Raw genomic sequence first — 20,409 nt, 5'->3', positions numbered from 1 at the left:
GCATCAATGGATAGCTGCAGTAATAACGTGCCTTACCTTTTTCCCCCCGTGTCCAGCTGTAAAGGAGGCAGCTGTGCAGAGGAGGCATAACCTCTACAGGGACAGCATCATTCTGACCAACAGCGACCCCAACCTGCACCTGCTTGGGGAAAACCCCCAGGTGGACTGGGCCACCAAATTTGGCAGTGATGAGCCGGAGGGCTCTGTCAGCAGTGCAGATGAAGGAAGGGGTTTTGGGAGAAGACGCAAGCAGGTGGTGTCAATGATACAGCTGGATGGGGTGCCTCTGCCCTATGAGTCCTGCTTGGAGGTCCCAGGGGTGGAGCTGATCCCTGAGGAGGATGCTGAGAGCAAAGAGGAGGAGAATGAGGAGGACCAGTTGGGAAAAGCAGAGAACCTCGGCCCCAAGTCTCCTGATAGCGTGAATGAAATCAGGGACTTGATTAATCCGGTGGTTGAGGTGGTGGTGCCAGTGTCCAAGGAGGAGCAGAGTGAAGTCACCAACAAAACAGAGCTGACCACTGGCAGCATCACCGTGGAGGATGGGGTCGAGGAGGACGTGACTCACGTCACCACTGTGGTGGAGACTGTTCCAAAGGGGTCTCTGCGAGAGAAGACATCCCCACAAGCAATCCTCCAGCAGCTGGTAGCGAGCAAGAAGCAGGAAGTTGATAAGGAGGAAGCAGCCATCCAGAACGCCATCGAGGAGCTAGAGATAGCAGTGCAGGAAGATGAAAGTGAACAGATTACAGAGATCTCTGCAGCCGAATCAGATAATGAGTCCTCCCCACCACTGGTTACAGACTCCAGCTCACGTGAGGACAGCGGCTTCCAGTCACCCACCAGCGAGGGACCAGTTGACAGTGAGCCTCAGCCAATCACAAATGGTCTGAATGGAGAGGAAAAGATAGTCGACCCTGTAGAAGTGGAGGTTGTTTTATCATAAGAAGACATTCCTCCGAATAAACTGGAGAAACCTGCAGAGACGAATGGCAGCATGCATAAATATTGAGAAGCTGAATGAATATGGATTGTATTTAAGGGGTTAAATATGCCTTTTCTTTGTTGCTGTTGATATTGCACACTCCAGAACCCAGTCCTCCAGTTTTTGACACGTATATTTGGTGATTGGTGAGTGTAGACTTTCTTCATAAGTCATATCCAATCCAAGTTTTGTTTTTTTGTTTTTTTTTGTAATAGCAGGAAATAATTTGAATATCTGTAACATTAAATGCTCTTGTAATTACAACTTACTCTTTACTGCATGTAATCGGAGCCTTGCCTAATGTTCTTAGCCTCTATCTGGTCAGCAGGGGGTGCTACAGCAATACTTTCTTCTTCATCCTGATCTGTATTTATCTATTTTTTTGTAAAATGTTACTTTACAAGTGTGCAATTTGTTTACTTTATGGCCTTTATGTTTCAATACATTTCAGTACAAACAGGCAGGGAATTTTAAATACATCTACAGTAACTTTAAAACAAAGGTTGTCTTTTTTAAAAACATTTAAAAAATAAAGCTTCTTGAAGTTTCTTGAAGAACCATCAACAGCTCTGGAGGAAGCCCGCTTGATTATTAGAAGGAAAACTTAATCTTGGCTTCTAGTGATTCTAGTTTATATCACTTGCATCAAATATTACATCTTTTATTTAAAATCATCCATCTAACATACACACTGCTGTAGTGATCTCAAGCTGTAAATTTAGCTTGTTTTATGTGACAACAGATAATAGGTTTTAATTCCAGTCTGTTTGGCAACCCTACAGATAACCGTTTATTTTAAGAGGGTATAATTTGTTTATAGTTTCTATGAGTGGTTTTATGAAAAGGACTTGTTAATTTGGTACTAAAGGGGGGGGGGGGGGAATTGAAGCTCTGTATGTGCACAACAGTATGAATGTTGTTGAATTTAATGTTTTTGCCTGATTCTGCCCTGAGCAGACCTGCTATGTACTAACTGAAAGACTCAAGGTTAGACCTGCGTGCGATTTACATTTTAACACCCAATAACATTTTTTTTTTTAATTCATAAGAGCCACAGAACTTACACATTGTCAATCATTACTTTTCGAAAAGACAACACCTGTCTTTAGACCATCGATTCCCTTTGAAAAAAGGGAAAACAGGGCAGAAGGAGGCAAAAGCAATTAGAAAAATGTAAAAAAAAAAAAAAAAAAAAAAGGGGTTTTAACTATGGTAAGAAATGATTAAACATTGGGTTGATAGTCCATGTATTACAGAATATCCATATTTAGCCCTTTTCTGTGTGTAAGACACTGACCAAGTCGTATTTTTCATTAAATCCTGAGCAGTTAATTTAATATTAATGTAACCATTTTATCTAGTCAGGACCCAGATTCATTATTTCCAATGGAGGGCTACCTTGTTTTTATTTATTATAAAACCTGTGTGGATTATAACATTCAGGTGTGAACAGTTTTTTCCTGTTTGTTGTACTTACGTTTACTTAAAATATGTATTGAAATGGATGAATAAAAAAAAACAAAAAACAAAACAACAAAGCACAAAACACTTTATCGGCTTCATTCTTTTTCTCTTTATTCTTTTTTTCAGAGACAAAAAGAAGCCATCACCAAAAAAAATAAATCTTATTGATATGCAACAGTAAATAAAGCAGTTGAACAAATCTGTATAAGCCTTTAGTGTCAGTGATTTTTTTAATCAGTTTAAAAAAAAAAAATTACCAAAAGACAGGAACTTCTGAAACATGTTTCAACTGTCAGCTTCAAGGCACTTTGCTTTTCTGATTGTGGTTAAACAATTGCTACAGAACCACATGACCATGAATAATAACAAACCAAGATGACCTTTCACAAGGTTTTACAAGCGAGAATCACATGTATCAGTTCCTCATACGGACTCCAGCGCAATCCAATTCTGTCTCATGACCCGTGACTGTAAATGTCTGATTTAGCTGCAAGTCAGCTTTAAGATTTTAGTCCAAAACACTTGACAATCAAATATCAAGTTCCATCTTGAATGATTTGACAGCAAATGAAAAAAAAAAAAAATGGTGCAGTATGAATAAAAGCCTACAACAACAACATAGCATCCTAACACACCACAATCTGTGCAGACTTCCCATCTCTGGGTTTTGTGTTATCATGCTGTGGGTGATTCCAGTGCATTTCTTCTTTCTAAATCAATTGTTTAGATTTTCAAGATAATTGATCAACACTCCTACTTTTCCTGGAGATTAAAAAAAAAAATCATTTTTCCACCGGTATTACTCACACAGTCTGCTGACTTAAAAGTGAAGCAGAACTAATACTAGGACTGAAAAACGGAGTATTTTCAAACATTATGTACCTTTAACAGAAATGCGTTATTTGTTAATTAGGGACAAATGTTAAAATGTAGCGTTTTCTGGAAGCTTAAAATCATTTTCAGTGTTCAGAGTTTCTATATCCAGATGAGGTTTAGGCAAAGTTTAGTGTCACGTGGCTCATTCTCCACCAATTTTTCCATCCTTCGAGATCCTCGGATGGTAAAAAGTAAATCTTTTTCTTTATTTCACTATATTAAATGTCTGTGCCATCACATCCGACCTAAGAGAGGAAATGAGATAAAATAACCGAGGACCGACCCCGTGATGACCCCGAGGAATATCCAGGTGTTATAGGACATGACGCACAGCATCAGCATGTAGGCCAGAGACACCTGCAGCATGTGGAGGACCGTCTGTATGATGTGCAACAACCAGCTGATGAAAAGAAGAGGGAGAGGGCCATTTATAAATAAACTAATAAGTCAAATACATCGTTCAGGTCTCGACATTCAGTCTGCCAATATGTGATGATGTCAGTTTGCCACACACTTTTGCTTAATACCGCCCAAAAGATAATAATAGTTGCAATCTAGGATACACCAACAAAAAAGGGTGTCACCATGCTATGGAGGTTACCACCATGCCACAACCATACAGTTCAAATAGATGCATTTCTGTATTTTATTCAGTGATTTGCATTTCACAGTACGATCCATGATAAAACAGTTACTAGAAATGACTTGCTTACCTGTTCCTGGTACTTTGAGGTGTAACGACTGATGCTATAGGGGTCAGTGAGGATTCAGAGGGGCTGCTGTCCAGGACAGAGATGCTGTCGCAGTGGGAAGCTGATGGGGCGTCGTATGGAGACTGAGGCTGGGTCAGCTTGGAGGGATTCCCCAGCCACAATCTCCACACTTTAAGCACCTCGTAAAAGACAGTCAGAAGCAAGACCACCAGCACTGACACCACCATCCCTGTAGGTACAAAAATAAAAAATGTTAACTCACAAAAAAGTCACTATTAAAAAGTACTTTTATGCAATATGATGATGAAGTGAAATTTATTTCGGTCAACAACAACAACACAGATTATCATTTAACATAAAAGTACTCAATCATACAGTAACCGAACATGGAATAGGCTGAAGCCTTGTGGCTTATAATTATCCTGTCCTTTACCCCATAGGAATAATGAAATCCTTAACCAAGAAAATGAATAGCATTGATAAATAAGTTATATAACAGTTTGAAAAGAAATCAATGATAAATCAAGAAATTAAATCAACACAAAGTTATTCATCAAACCAAATTTACGTAACCTTGAATGATACAAATTTTTAAATTCTTCCTGAAAAATGACAAAGAAAAATATAATCTTCAGTTCATCATTAAGTCCATTCCATAATTTCACTCCCAAAACTGACAACCATCTATACTTAACATTGGTTCTTACTTTAGGCATTTCAAACTTATAAGACCCCCTCAAATCCTATTTTCCATCTCTTAGTTTAAACATACTTAAAATACGAATTGGAACATTTTTCATCACTCGATATATAATTTCTAAAGTTTTAGAATGAATTTTAACATAGATGATCCTACAAAACACTGGTTGGTGGACTCCCTATATCCAACTTTATTTATTATTCTAATAGCTCTTTTTTGCAATTTAAAAATGTAATCCAAATATGTTTTGTATGTGTTCCCCCAAATTTCTGCACAATAGGTCATATAAGGCAAACAAAGGGCGGATGGGCGGACATGTCTCAGCCTCCACCACTCTCAGCACTGGAGCCCCCCAGGGGTGTGTTCTGAGCCCCCTGCTGTACTCTTTGTACACATATGACTGTGTGGCCACTACCAGCTCCACCACCATCATCAAGTTTGCTGACGACACCGTCGTGGTGGGCCTGATCTCTGACAACAACGAGACGCCCTACCTGAAGGAGATTAGGAATCTGGAGAACTGGTGCCAGAGGAACAACCTCCTTCTAAACGTCAGTAAGACAAAGGAGTTGATAGTGGACTTCAGCACTAAGCAGGAGAGGAACTACCAGACCCCCGTCATCAATGAGTGCCCAGTGGAGAGAGTGGACAGCTTCAAATACCTCGGAGTTCACATCACGCAGGACCTGTCATGGTCCTGTCACATCAACACCGTGGTGAAAAAGGTCCGTCAGCGTCTCTACCACCTCAGACGCTTGAGAGACTTCCGACTGCCCCCCAAGGTACTCAGGAACTTTTACTCGTGCACCATAGAGAGCATCCTGACGGGAAACATCTTAACCTGGTTTGGGAACAGCACCATGCAGGACAGACGAGCTCTACAGAGGGTTGTGCGTTCAGCTGAGCACACCATCCGCTCAGAGCTCCCTGACCTGCACTCAATCTACAGCAGGCGGTGCTGGACCAAGGCCAGGAAGATCGTGAAGGACCTCAGCCACCCCAACAACGTACTGTTCTCTGTTGAGGTCAGGAAAGCGATTTCGCTCCCTGAAGACCAACACAGAGAGACTGAGGAGGAGCTTCTTCCCGCAGGCGATACGGTCTCTCAATCACACCACCACACAGTACTGACCCACACATATGGTTCTTAAACACACACTGAACATTCTGGACATTGTTTTCACTTCATCACTTAAATCACTTTAAGCATATTTGCACTGCACAAGACACTATATAATGTGGATTGCACAACCCTGGACATTATATTCCTCACATATATATATACATACATACATGAGGGGTATCTGTTCTGGCAACTCCACTACAACCGTAATATTTTAGTATTAAAAATTTATTTTTCACTTTAACAACTAATTCTAACCCCTTAAACCTCTCCTTAATGTAATTAAATCTAATCCAGATCCACTTCAAGGCTGGCATATTTTGACAAATGTAGAAAGGGGTTCATGCACAATCTTTCAAAGCTGTTTAAAAACTAATTTCAATTAATAAATTTTTGGTTCCTGCTACAAGTTTAAAAAAGAAAAAGAGAAACACTTGACAATAAAAAGATAAAACTTCCATAGTTTTACCTCTGAAGCAAACAAACCTGTTAAAAACAAGTTTGAACAGGTTTATTCAAGCTTCAGTTCATGAACATAGTAGATCAAGTTTGTATAGTAATGTCAGCAATATTACAGAAACACTCCACCGTCATCAGAAATAAGTATTTGAATTGCACCACACAATTTTTAAATCAAGATGAACTGGTTGTAAGGCTTTTTCGCAAGACTTTAATACTCTGCAGCTTACCTGCAGGGCTGTGCACATCCCAGAAGTCAAACAGCAGCGTCACACTGCTCGAAACCCCAAAAGTCATCTAAAGAAAAATGAGAAGGGTATTAGGTGTCGTTCACTGGTAAAGTGGAGTTTAGGGCCAACATTTATAGTGAATGCTGTTGTCCAATGTTCCGAGAACAGTCCGTACAATAGTACTCAAAATATTTCTGATTACAGAGTGAAAAACAAAGAATTTAATTTATACTACTTTGCACAAATATGCTGTATATACACACACATGATTTTGTCCAACAATTAGAGGACATACTGCTCCACAAAGGCACACTTTGTTCAGCCTTGCTGCTGTGGATATGGGCTGACAGAGGAATGCACGGTCTGTGGCTCTTGCTTGCTCAGCAGCCCAGCTCTATCCCCGATAATTCACCACCTGTCTTGGCATGACTGCCTCTCACCAGCTGCAAACTAGCAGATCTCAGTTAGGCATCAGCCTAGCTGAGATCTGCTAGTTATAAAGTCTGGAAATTATAAAGTTCCAAATTTAACAGAGCTACACTGGCTTCCAGTGTCATACACACTGACCTAAAAATTCTCACCTTAGATGGTCTTAAATCATTGTTTACCACTTCATCTCAGGGCACTCTGAAATCCTCCAATGACAAACTGTTAAGACTTACGATATTTCTCTCAAAAAAATCTGGGAGCAGCTTCGGCCCCTCATGCCCCCAAACCACCGTTTGGCTTCTTTCTCCGTGACTCCATATCTCTCTCTTTCTGCCTCTCTCCCTCTTATTGCTTCATCTTCCTCATAAACGTTTTTATGAATTTAGATTATCAAGCAAAGCACTGAATGGAGTACCTCACTCAACTTTAGGAAAGCCTCCAACTATTGAGAGGAAGACCACGAAAGCCTTTCTAAATATGGTCACACTGAAGTGCACAGCATAGCTGTACATTAGTTGCATGTAGAATTACACAAATCTTTGGAGTTCGTCATCTACATATTGTAGTTGTGTGTCACTGATCGTTTAAAGCAATTTTTAAAAAAGTCTACTGCAGTTATTATTTGTGCCCTCTTTCTTTGTGAACAGTCTCCCTTTTCTGCCTAAGCTAACTAATGAACAATCAACCTACATACAGCTTTTTGGAGGACTGCACACAAGTACATTTTCGTATTCTCTGCATATTCGAAGACCTACACAAACAGATACCAATGTGGGACCATAAACACTTCACAATGTCATTACAAAAGCGGCACCATTGTCAATGGGAAACTACCTGAAAGGTTCACTAAAAGGTGGAAAACAAGAACAGATCTGAGCCATCCACTGGAGCCAGTTTTCCCAGTTTTAGACTTTGCTGGTGATCTTGCGTAAAGTATAACCAACTGTAATAGAAAACTGATGCCCAACAGAAAACCACGCATTTAAGCCTAAAGCCATGTGTGATAATGCAATTTCTGATATGTTAAGTAAATGGGGACACTTAACTATGCAGATGAATCTGGTCATCTTGGAACTCCTCTCAGCAAAGACAATGCAGTACAAAAGACTATCGGAGCAAGGATTATCTGCTTTATCCGGAGGCCAAATCAATAAGCTTAAGAACAAAGGTCCATCTGTCCAACAGTAACTAGAGTTGTTTTGTTTGGTATTGTGACCACTGGCTGTGACATAAAAACAATCGATGCCTTAATCCTCCTTATTTTCTGGACTTCTAAAATTTCAACTATACAGTCAGGCCAGATGACCAAGTTCAGAAGTGCAGTGCTGATAATCAAACATCCTCAAAGTTCTTCCCAAAACAACTTGGTGGACGAATGCAATGACCTCTTGTTAGAATATGGACCTAACAAGGGAGAAAGCACAATATGAAGTACAAGACAAAGCATAGAGGGAAGGATTTTATTTTCTACTTTTTCCTCTTCTCTTTCCTGGAGTAATGGTGGCAATGATGGCTTCCCCTCCTTGAGCCTTATTCTGCTGATGGTCCCTTCTTGTTACAAAGGAGGCTTGTCCTCCCCACCATCCCCAAGCGCTTGCTCATCAGGGTTCCAGCTCACAAAAATTGTCGTTAAAATAAAAGCTCTTTGAGATTACCCTTGTTGTGAAGTGTCAATGTATAACTAAGACTGACTAGATGATCAAACCTAATTAATTCCATCATGTACATTCCTGTCTAGTTGTGACATTTGCAAAAAAAAAAGACAAAGCACGGCAGGCATCCTGGAGGTTCAGATATTTGGGCAATCACATCATGTAATGGGGCCATTATGCTTGCTGTTCCATTCAACAAAAGTCCTGTCATATCCTCTGGTGCCGGTCGTTCACCTCTCGATTAAGTGACTAATGCGACAGATACAATGGAGGCCTAAGAAAAGAACCAAGTTGACTCTTCTTATACCATATACAACTACTGTGCTATAGAAAACCAAGTAAAGCAGTCAAAGGATAATCCTATATTGGCTCTTAATCTACAAAAGGTTTGGACTTTATTATTGTGATTTATAACATTTTACTCAACATGGTAGTGTCTATCACAACAACCATAACCAGCAGAGTTCCACCCATCCATCACTGACACGCTATTAGTCAAATACCCTACCGAACTGAAGTAACCTCACTCCACACCGAAAGGTCTCAAACACCCACAAGGTTCAAGCTAACCCAAGCACCACTTAACTTCCTATCCAAGTTTTCCTTCCTTTATGTTTTATCAAATTAAGGACTTTTGGAGCCAAAACGCAGTTCCACAGAGAAACAGTGTATAATCAGAGCCAAAACTGAACTATGAAGTCAGTCTGTACATGAATAATAACCCAAAATTATTTCGTTTGGGTTTTAACTTCAGAATTCACCTTCATTCTGAAGCCCTAACCACACGTGGTTTGTTTAAAACCTGTCTGATCAGCTACCTGACTGCTCTCCTTGTTATCTTTTTAGTGAGCTCACCTTTAGCTCAAATCTTAGTAATTATGGTACTGAGTGAACTGCACTCCGTATGAATAATGAACTAACCTACAAAAGCAGCATCCAATTTGTGATAAATGTAGTTATTATTTTAAAGGCAAAAAAGAAGAGCTAGAAAGAGCTGGCTTTGCTGCACAGTGAGAAACATTAAATTTATGTCTTTATAACTTATTTTAATGTGAAACAGATACATGGTGGCCAAAGTTTCCATTTAAAATGGCACAGGACAGCAGAGGTGATAAAAAAGTCGAAGTATTTGACACAATGAAAGAACGAGGGGAAAAATCAAATACAGACAGCTTGAGTCAACAATCCAACTGGGGGCTAGACTCGGAAAGCACTGTGAGCTTATCTTTCAAATACACTTTGGAAAAACCAGGTGTTTGCTTTCAAGGTGACAGTTGGGACTGAAAATGGTGTAATTAGTGCTGCTTCTACAAGCACTCAAAATGACTGTATTCTGCATTTTTATACGAATATAGAACAATTTCCGAGTCTCAAAATGTGCTTTCACTATTTAGGTTTAACCGATAACTTTCATTTAAAGGTTATTTAGGGTAAAATATCACAACTGCAGTAAAACTACTCGTTTTAGTGGACCTATAGTTAACAAAAGTCACTCGGGTTTTATTGGCATAAATGCACTAAAGACCCTAAAGCAATGATTGAGCTTATTTTGAATTCCAAGTGCATAAAGCAGCAGCACCTACATATGAACTCACACATCTGCAACTTGCATACCTAAACTGATCTAACCCGAATATATTTATTCTCAGAAATCGACACTTTAAAAAGAAAACAGCACAGGTAACATAATGTCCAGCTTTGGATGACACTGTCAGCAAGGTATAAAGTTAATCATATGGTTACATAACACTGACGCTGTTGTTTTAGTGTTTTTGTAGACTTTTAAAAAAGGGGGTCTCAGTAAGCGTCCCTTCTCATTAGCTTAACTATAAACATGATTCAAAGTAAAGTTAACTCATCTTTGAAAAACTAAGATGTGTTATCTCCCATACTTACGCCAGGTCAGACGGTAGTAGTTTGTAGTAGTAGTTTCACAGCAGATTATTTCATATTTTTCTGACTGGCTTTATTAGATGCAGTGTGTCACAAACCAGTAAGTACTGCTTACACCAATTCCCTGGGTTCCCCGAAGTGTGCATGACATGCTTTCCTCACACTAAGTGAGTCAGTGCCACACATTAACCAGCAAAGAAACGTCTCAAATGCAAAACAGCTTATTAAAGTAGCACATATGGCGTATGCTAGACCGCTGAGTGACAAAACAAACACACACAAAGAGAACTTACTCGCATCCTGACGAGCTTGCTGCGTTAACGTTGACACCAGTCTTTCAGCGGTTATTGAGCGCAGCTTCCATCACAGACGAGTCTCTGTCCGGACATTCAAGCACGAGCCATTTCCACATAGTCGGCATGCATTTCTCAAATATGCCTCAACAGAAACAGCCAGTGTCCCACCTACTCAGCCCAAAGACGCTATGTATTATGTAGCCTGTGGTACCACGTGACTTAGCCTAACAAACCACGGTTGACGGTTAATGTAGTTTTTCAACATGTAGGACGAAGGCAAACATCCTGAGTGCGACTGCGCAGTCGAAATAGAGAGTCCCGGATAAACAAACGTTACCCTTTAGATTAAAGAGGGCGGCTACAACCCCCAAATATTTGAGTTTAAAAACGAGTGAAATGAGACTGCTAACTGAGCAGAAATCGAAGCTTTTGAAGCGTTTAATGAATATGTATTATGCAGAACCAATGACTGTAGAACGCTGTGGTCATGTGACAGACGGAAGCAGCTCACACAATTCTTGGAGTTGTATCAAGGACACATCTAAAACCTGCAGAACATCGGCACTCGAGGCCTGGAGTTGCCCACCCCTGCTCTAGACCATCACTCTCATACACTTCTCTACCATTCCCGACTTCCTCATGCAGTCCCACACATCCTCTCTTGGCACCCCGTCATAGTCATCCTCTAGAATCCACCAAGAGAGTGCATCACATCTGCAGTTCTTTTCCTCAGCATGACCCCGTACTGTTGATGTATACATGTTTGTCTGGAACAGTTCTCTCTTGCAGGGACCACCTGTGGTGGACGTTTCTGTCATTTCAATGTTTATCTATTATTTATTTACTTTAGTATGGATGGAAGTAGGGGAGGTCTTTATTAGTAGCCAAAGCTGTTAAATCATGTGAAAACACTATTAAAATGGAGATATTAATGTCCTTATTCACATTTTTCAAAATTATTCAGTTGACCAGATTGCAGTCTTTGCCAGGCCGTTTCTGGCCCCACACCCTATGTTTTGAAACCCCTTCCATAACATAAGAAAGTCTGGCAAAATGTTCAGGTGTAATAGTAAACAGTCTATTTTTTATACATTTTTTTATACAGCAGAAAACTTTGTTTGTTTTTTCACAGAAATGTGGGTGGATGTAGTGCTTTGCTACCCCTTACTTTATTGTCATTCTATGCAGTACAGCTTTGATTCTGCACTGTAAGCTGAAACTGTACATGTAATGGTTGAGGTGCAACTATTAGTATATCCACACTGCACCTGTAAACAGCTCATATAGTAGAAAAATACAAAACTGGACACCACTCATCAATATATGAGGGCAGAGAAGGGATGAAAAGATAACATAACGAGGGGTTTCATAAAGCTATCGTACCTTTTGGTGAAGAGGATTTGAACAGAATGAAGGCTGGTAAAGGCAGCATGAAATGACTTCAGAAAAGGAATTGCACAAGTTTTTTTTCCCCTAAAACAAAGAGCTAAAAACAAAGTTCAGCAGGTCTACAAAGTCCAGTGTCTTACTGTTTTTGAAAGCTACATCTGTGTATATCAAGTGCATTTTGCACAGTCCCGCCAGACACAAAGCAGGAGGAGCATGTCCTGATGTCCTCATAGAGAAGGAGAAGGTAGTCCACCGCAGGCTCATGTAAATGTTGAAGGGTATCCAGATTGTTTAAGGCATGCTTTCACAATAATGCAGAGCCACAAGATTTCTGTTATCAGAAAACCATGCTGTGATTTGAAGCGGAGTGGCAAGATAAGACGAAAACACACGAAGAGTCACACAAACATTCAGTGCAGATGTTGTGCTTCAGATTTTCAGGGGCATTAGTCATTACTATGCCTGGAGGATGTGGATGATTTTTTTTGTCATCAATATATGACAAAACATGACAAATGTATGCAACTACGTGGAACTGTAGCACTGAAGTCTATTTTGCCAAATAAAATGAGAAAAGAGTTTTTATACGTGCAAAACAATAGGTTTGGTGAACAAATATCTATACATACAACAGAAAATAGCAGACATTTGTGCAATGCTAAGATCATATTATGGTACAACAACATCAAATCAATACAAAATACAATAGAGTTAAACCCCACTGCTGACCACAAGCAGAAATGGACAAAAAAGGAAAATATCTCCACTTTTACAGATGTTCGATCAGAAATCGGCTCAAACTCAAGTTTGATTGATGTTAAACTGCATTTTACTTTCTCTCTTTCACACACACACACACACACACACACACACACACACACACACACACACACACACACACAATAAATGAAGTGCTGAGATGTCCAGATGTGTTACCATCTGCACTGACTGAAACACTCAAATCACCAGAAGAAATTTAAGGCAACAAAGGGGAAAAATAACATAAATCATCCTGATGCAAACCACATGCATCTTCAACCTCAGTTTATAAGTTCTGCTCAACAGAAAGGAAAGAAATACATTTCTAGAGCGGACTTCAGCTGGTGAATCACAGAAACAAGGACTAAGTTAGGTGGGTCAGTTAACATGGCTGGTCATTTTAGTCTCCAGTTTTAAGAGCAGGCTCAAAAGAGAAAAAGCCTGGTACCCACAAGGGGGCAGAGTACGGCTTTCGGTACTGCAGACCTCATAACCAGCTACAGGGAAAATGAGGCTCACGAGACAAACTTCCTCTGAATACAAAAGTGGTACGGCAGGAAAAATATCTTAAGGAGCCAATGCAAGGGAGAAGTAATGAAATAAAAATATAATAAATAATAACAAAGTTTGACTGCATGGCTTTGTGGAAGCGTTTTTGATTAAAAGGCCTTTTCCTCTTAAAATCTAATTTGCATTTAATTTTCCTCTGGTCTGTAGTGCTGTTTATCCATCACCATTGATTCGGTGTGAGATTCCCAGTTTCCGACATATCAGCTCTGCAGCCGTCTGCCTACTCTTGGATTTAATGGAACTGAATGGCACGGCACCTTTGGAGCTAAAAGACACACACACAAAAAGAAAAAAAAAATATGAAAGAAGGAAAATATCCATCCATCCATTTTCTGACACTTATCTGGGTTCAGGTTACAGAGGCAGCAGTCTAGCCAGAGGCACCCAGCCTCTCATTGGGTTCTTCATTGCATTCCCAACCAGCTGAGCAATGTAATCTCCCCAGCGTGTTCAGGTTCGCCATGGGGGCCTCTTCCCAGTAGGACATTGTGTAAAAAAATAAATTCCAGAACTACCTCGACTGGCTCTTTGTGATGTGAGCTCCACATCCTACTGCTATGGGAGAGCCCAGACACCTTTCAAATATCTGTTATCTCATTCTTTGGTTTACTACCCACAGCTCATGACCACAGGCAAGGGTGAGAATGTAGATTAACTGGTAAATCGACAGCTTAACTTTTATGCTCAGATCTCTCTTCTTCAAAGCACACTGGTACAGCCTGTACCACACCCATCCCTCTGTCAATCCCCCGCTCCTCTATTCCCTCACTTGTCGGTTCAAGACCCGGGACACTTAAACCCGTCCCTGACCCGGAGTGCAAACTCCACCCTTTTCCAGCTGAGAACCATGCCCTGAGTCCTGCAAAGTGCCTCACTGCCTCAAGACACATCATCTACCAACAGCAGAGAGGTGATCCTGAGGTCACCAAACGAGAAACCCTCCACCACTTGGATGGATTTATAAATTAATAAAAGTTATGAACAGAATCTGTGAAGAAGGGCAGCCAAAACCCATCGAGAACGCATCGGAATTACTGCCAACAGTGCAAACCAAGCTCTTGCTGCAGTTGTACAGGGACCAAACAGCCCATAACAGCCTGAAAGATAAGGAATAGCTACATCCTGACCTGGTAACACAAAAAAAAAAAAACCCTGATTTTGTCATGAGCAGTTTCGTTTAGGAACAAGTTTATTTTCTATTATCTACATCTGCAAAAGAAAAGAAGCAGCTCAGCTGTTGTGGAGGCTTTTAATGATTACATTGCCTCTCGTCATTTGTCGTTGGATGCTTACTTCTGCAGATAGATATGGTTGGCAAACGTTGACAGAAGAATGATGGCAATAGACAGTAGAATAAAAGGTTTAGGATTTTTTTTTGAGAAACTGGCTCATGATTGCTGATGACCTTTTGAAACGTATTATTTTAAACATTCCATCTAGCTCCATAATAAGGATATTTGAAATCGGGCAAATCACATCAAGATGATTTAGATAAAAAACAAACAAACAGCATAACAGACCAGAGGAAAACTACTGAATGAACTGAGTTTGAATTTGCTCCTTGAATTATTTTAATCAGTTACTCAGCTGAGTGGTTTCCCTAAGAACCTACTTATCTTTATAACCATTATGTGCATTTGAAAAAAGATTTTGATGTGAAAAGAAGCTGTTATCACAGGCATCACCTGTGACTGTGTATTCCTCTTTTTATATCCATGATGGAGGCAGCTCTGCCTGCACGACGACGAGGACAGCTGAGACACGTACAAAGAGCAGCGGACCACACTAACATGCGCATGTTTGGACCCCCGGACGCCCCCGCCCCACCACAAAAAGGCCAGACTGAAAGCTTTTAGTTTCAAGGCATCACAGATGCAACAACATGTTGGAAATAAAAACACAACAGATGTGTCCAACGACTGATTATTCTAAATGCTGTATAACAATCTGAAATACTTATTTTCTTTTTTTAGGCACAGTGATGTTCACCTGACATTATCTGCTGGGACATGAGGAAAAATTAAAATTCTTATATTCATTATAAGAAATTATCCCCTTTTAAAAAAAAAAACTCAATGCAGGACAAAGAATCAATCCTTGGGCAGTCCAAGCTAAAGGTGAGCTTGGGGAGTTGAGGAGCATCCATCCTCTTTTCATCCAGCTTGTCTCTGGATTCGTTTCGAGGCGAGTGCAAACAGGTGTAGGTGGGAGTGGGCACAATTCTTCATCCACCTGTTTCTTCTCTACTGTCTACTGTTGAAACTGGAGTTGGCACTACTGCAGCTTTCCTCATAACTAGGTGGGGGCTCTGGAACACACAGAGGCAAAAAAAAGTAAACGGGACTAGATAAGAGTTTAAGATTATCTTGGAATTTAATCTACTAGAGATTATAGGCCAGAAAATGCAAAACGCATTGCTTAGTCATTTTGGGGAGTGGGGGGTGCTATCGTGGCTTTCCATGAGTAATAGTGAAGTCGAACTCTGGAGCTGAAAATGTGGGAGTGCAAGAAACTGCAGGCCCTTTAATGTCCACATTAAGGCTGGCTGCACATTTTAAATACCCAACTATACAGCATTACAACAGTTTCTTCCTAATCTGGAGTATTTTTATTGTTATTATCTGACAAATTATGTGGACTGCTGTGAATGGAGCCTGGCCGATACAGGACTTTATAAGACCGGTATGTACAGATATTTGGTGATTTAAAAAACAACAACCCAATATATCGGCCAATATTTTTAAAACTTGAAGCATGATGATGATGATGCAACTCATAAATGCCTAATTAGCCATTACACCTTGCAGGTGATTGTCTGGGTGTGGTAGGTTTATTAAGTACTAACCATGAGGGTAGTCAGAAGTGCTGTACTCTGGCGGGAGAATGAGTGAACAGGAAGTGGGGGTTGGAGCAACATTTCCCTCAGTGAAGAAAGGTATGGTGGCTCCTGTGGACAAACAGAAGAGCGGGGCAGATGCGTCGGGGTGATTGTGGCTAGGCGGCGGCGCCGCACCCGGTGCGTAGCTGAAGGCGCTGGGAGACATTGTGACTGCCTGGCCTGAGGGATCCTGCTGTGAGTGACTCTTTGTGGGAAGTTCCTCACTGGTAAAGCCTCCTGCACATATATCATCGCCTCGATCCTCCTCCGCTGGCGGAGCGCTGGGCATCACCCCTGCTGCACCCGCTGGACTGGTGGGTGTAGACCTCGTTGGAGACTGGTTTAAAGCGATGTTTCCGATATAGATAGGCAGAGTGACAGCTGCTTCAGGATATCTTAGTGACACCTGTAACACAAACAGAGATCCATGAAGGGAGCAGCGGCATCAGTCCCTGTTAACTGTGCATTACTCACAGCTAAAAATATTCCTTATTTATTTTTTATATTCCCCCCACCCAAGTTGATCCTGTGTCGGAAATAACCTGTTGTAGATTCTATTCTTTAAAAGTTACCACCCCTTTTGGGTACCCTTAGCAAAGACCCTTTGTTTGTGTAGAAAAGTGTCTGACACCAAGAATTAAAAGCACGTTTAATATGTGCAGCCACCATTTTAACAGCTTAGAAATGACACAAGCAGCATACTTTATTAAGTTCCTCTTAAAGCAGCAGCACTCAAGAACACCAAGAAACTGCAACTTGGAAAGTTTTGCAAATTGCTGCCCCTGGCAAATCGAACCATTTTGCCAAACTTGCAATCATACTTCAATGTAGCACTAAAAATGGTAAAAAAAAATATCTTAAATGATGAGGAGGGAAGAAAAAAAAATATTAGATGATCCGCTATTAGCCGCAATGGTCATTTGCAAAATATCACAATATCATCATAGAGGAATTTCTGAACTTCTTCCCACTTCAAAAATCTATTGTGACCTTGTGATACTTTCATCTTGATTCTTTTGATTCATTTGGATCCTACGATAATTTACTTCTTAAGGTCAACTGTCCATTAAAAGCTTCACCGCTCTATAAGACCTGCAGCTCCACTTTAGTTATTTCCTACTACTTAGATCCAAAAATAGCTCAGAAAATGAAAAGTTAGAATCTTTATTTGATATTTAAATATTTAGGGTCAAATTTATTTATTATTATTTATTTTAAATGACTTTTTACAGTTAACTTGTAGTACCTTCACAGCCCACCAGAGGGCTGCCACCAACACTCTGGTCTGATTCAGAAACAATTAGGACGGCATAAAGGAAGTAGAAAAATGAAAAGCTGGAGCTGAAAAGCTTCAACTAACATATGTTAAACCTGCAAAACTGCTATCAACCTGGTATAACACGCACACACACACACACAGACCTGAATGAAATAGATGATGTCTATAAGGTTGCAGCCTGTCAGTTGTGACTGAGGGAGTGGAGGAACGATGATCTGTTCCTTCCACTCTGCATGTTTTCCTGCCTTCACTTTCGCTCCCTCCACCTCTGCAATGGTCCGTAGGTCTACCACAGGCTTGTTAGTCTTGTAGGTCACTCTCTGGTGTGACAAAGTCAAACAATTACAAACATGAAAAGATGTAATGGCAAATTCAAACCGCTTCACACACCACTAATGTGAAAGCTTGCAGGATAACTTACTGTTCTAGAAATGATCAAGATAACTGTTTTTATCTGAGGTAGAAAGAATTTTATGTGTGTCCACATGAAAAGATTTGTTACTTGAGTGGAAATTCTGGTTTGTTCAGAAGGTCTATGAGTTCTCAGTCTTTCTTAAAGATGATTTACACGCACCAAGGATGAGTTAAGAAATACTGATATAACTGTCAACATTTAATAACATACCTGTATGAGACTGGCCAGTACACACCCCGTGTCCTTGCCAGATTTGTTGTGGATCTCGGTGAATAACTTGATGACCTGACCGGGGATGTAACCCTTCATGTCACTGCAAACTTTCAGCATCACAGTCCCCGACTTCACCAGGAGGTAGTTGAACTTCTTGGTGGCCACAGCGGAACTGTGATACTGAAGAGGCAGAGTTGTTGAATAAATGTCTGTCTGTCTGTATGTTGGTAGTAATTAAAAAGTTTGGCTAGCAGAAGCTGTGCAGACTCTTTATTGCAGGATAAACAGGAAACTGACAGTCATCAGGAGAAGAGACTTGATTATGAGTAGGAGGGAGAGAACCCTTTCCTGCTCTGCAACGAAATCAAATAAGCTTCGACAAAGATAAAAGTTTATTAAATAAAGAAATGCATTACAGCATTCTTTTCAATCCAGTCCTAAATGCACTCAGCAAGAATCAAAGAGAATAAAGGTGAGATCAAAGTGAAGGAAAACAAATGTGAATCAAGCACTTACAGCAATGTCTGGAACCTCATTGAGGTTAAGCATGTTGAGTAGGTAGAAGGGCTTCTGGATTTTGTAGTCCTTGGAGAAGCGTGGCGTGTCAATAGTCACCTTCACTCGGTAAACTATTTTCCCAAAGGGTCCCTCAAAGGAAGTTGGGACAGCAGCTAAGGAGGAGATTGTGGAGAAAGAAAACACAAACATGAGTGACATTGGGAATTTCAATCCAACCCACATCAATTTCTCAATAAAGCTGTAACTTTCATCAAATTCAGAGGGTCATACCTTCACTGTACAAAAAAGCTAACAAGCTCAGTACGACCGAATTTCCCCCCCAAAAAGCAAAAACTGTCTCCATAGGTGGCGACTAAGTGGATCACAGGTAAACGATATGATTAAAGTCTAACATTTTCAAGTTCTCACACAAGCAATGAGTTGTTACACTGCGGCCTGTAAACTATGGGGGGCAGAAACAGCCAATAAATAACATCACATTAAATGTATGAATTTATTTCTACATCTATTTCTGTATTTTCTACATTTTGCTTTTGCATTTCCACAAACTTGTTTGTTTCTGGTTTGCAATGCTGTTAGTCAGGACTATTGCAATAAAGCAAAAGTGCACAGTAATAGAAAGTACAAGAAATATTTTTTAAAAAGTCATACAAATGTATATATTTCGATGACTAATTTGTGCGAGGGATTCAACGAACGACTCGATACATTTTTTTCTTTTTATTATATTTCTATTAAGGATTAGCAAAAACTTTCTTTTAAATTGAAAAGGAAAAAAGAAGTTTAAGTTCAATACATTTAATTGTAAATTTAAGTAAAAAAAAATTAAAAGAAGGACAAAAAGGAAAATTAAATGTAGAAATTCTAGAAAATGTAGGATTAATGTGGCTACACTTTATTTTTTGTAGATATTTTCCCCTAAGCAGAGACTGAGCTGTATGCATATGTATCTGTATGCATTCCCTCAGAGATGTCATTAAACTAAGCTTTCAGATGGATTCCTGCAGGTGTCCTTAGTGAAAAAAGGACAGGCTATGTGTCTCAGGAAAAGGACAGTGAAGAAGTGGAACAAACATAGGAGCGTAGGAAATTCAAGAAGAGGAAAAATAACAATTCTGGGGAGACAGCAGTGAGATAGACAGAAGGGGAGAGATGTTCAGATCCAGTGAAGAGGAAAAAAACCCCAAACAACAGGTTCAAAACCTGTTCATGGAGTAATCTGTGTATACATTTCCAAGCAGAATGCACACAAAAGAGTTTAATGGGGTGTCAAAATAATGGCAGAGCCCCCTGGCGCAGTCTCTATTCTAATGTGTTCCTTGATCCTCATTCAGATGTTAATGCCAGCTGCTCCAGGGACTATCTGCTGCTGCTGCTGTCAATAAGAATTAAGCAGGAGAGGCAGATTGTTGTTGTTTGGTTGCAGACAGCTTGGCAACTAAAATGGAGCCATCAATGGCTGACATCAGGCTGAATTTCCCTGGGGACTGGGCTTCTTGTGGCTTCTTAAAGTGGCTAAGGGTTGTAGAGCCTGTCTTGCTCCTTTGAGTGCAGACAAAATCCATAG

At 40.2% G+C, this 20,409-nt stretch overlaps 3 protein-coding genes across 3 annotated transcripts in view; 1 reads left to right on the top strand and 2 right to left on the bottom strand.

Moving 5' to 3' along the window:
• Positions 1 to 3,191, top strand: part of niban2a (niban apoptosis regulator 2a) — a 29,957-nt gene extending 26,766 nt beyond the window's left edge. Inside the window, exon 14 of the mRNA XM_085166186.1 lies at positions 57 to 3,191. Coding sequence (XP_085022312.1) covers positions 57 to 946 — 890 coding nt within the window. The 3' untranslated portion in view covers positions 947 to 3,191. The remainder of the gene's footprint in view (positions 1 to 56) is intronic.
• Positions 1,172 to 11,834, bottom strand: slc31a2 (solute carrier family 31 member 2). The gene is made up of 4 exons (XM_085166188.1): positions 10,818 to 11,834; positions 6,551 to 6,617; positions 4,039 to 4,267; positions 1,172 to 3,725 (listed from the first exon to the last, which is right to left on the bottom strand). Exons 1-4 carry the CDS (start codon positions 10,821 to 10,823, stop codon positions 3,560 to 3,562), a joined length of 468 nt encoding a protein of 155 aa, XP_085022314.1. The 5' UTR covers positions 10,824 to 11,834; the 3' UTR covers positions 1,172 to 3,559.
• Positions 11,835 to 11,967: 133 nt separating this feature from the next.
• The window catches only part of arrdc1b (arrestin domain containing 1b), a 45,062-nt gene continuing 36,620 nt past the window's right edge, over positions 11,968 to 20,409 (bottom strand). The window contains exons 4-8 of the mRNA XM_085166187.1: positions 18,840 to 18,994; positions 18,321 to 18,503; positions 17,839 to 18,015; positions 16,384 to 16,822; positions 11,968 to 15,846 (exon numbers count right to left, since the gene is read on the bottom strand). Coding sequence (XP_085022313.1) covers positions 15,782 to 15,846; positions 16,384 to 16,822; positions 17,839 to 18,015; positions 18,321 to 18,503; positions 18,840 to 18,994 — 1,019 coding nt within the window. The 3' untranslated portion in view covers positions 11,968 to 15,781. The remainder of the gene's footprint in view (positions 15,847 to 16,383; positions 16,823 to 17,838; positions 18,016 to 18,320; positions 18,504 to 18,839; positions 18,995 to 20,409) is intronic.

The sequence above is a fragment of the Neolamprologus multifasciatus genome, chromosome 7, assembly GCF_963576455.1.
Source record: "Neolamprologus multifasciatus chromosome 7, fNeoMul1.2, whole genome shotgun sequence".
In the NCBI taxonomy this organism is placed as follows: Eukaryota; Metazoa; Chordata; class Actinopteri; order Cichliformes; family Cichlidae; genus Neolamprologus; species Neolamprologus multifasciatus.
Note: the sequence above shows the minus strand (reverse complement) of the source record. Positions and strands in the feature narration are given on the sequence as shown.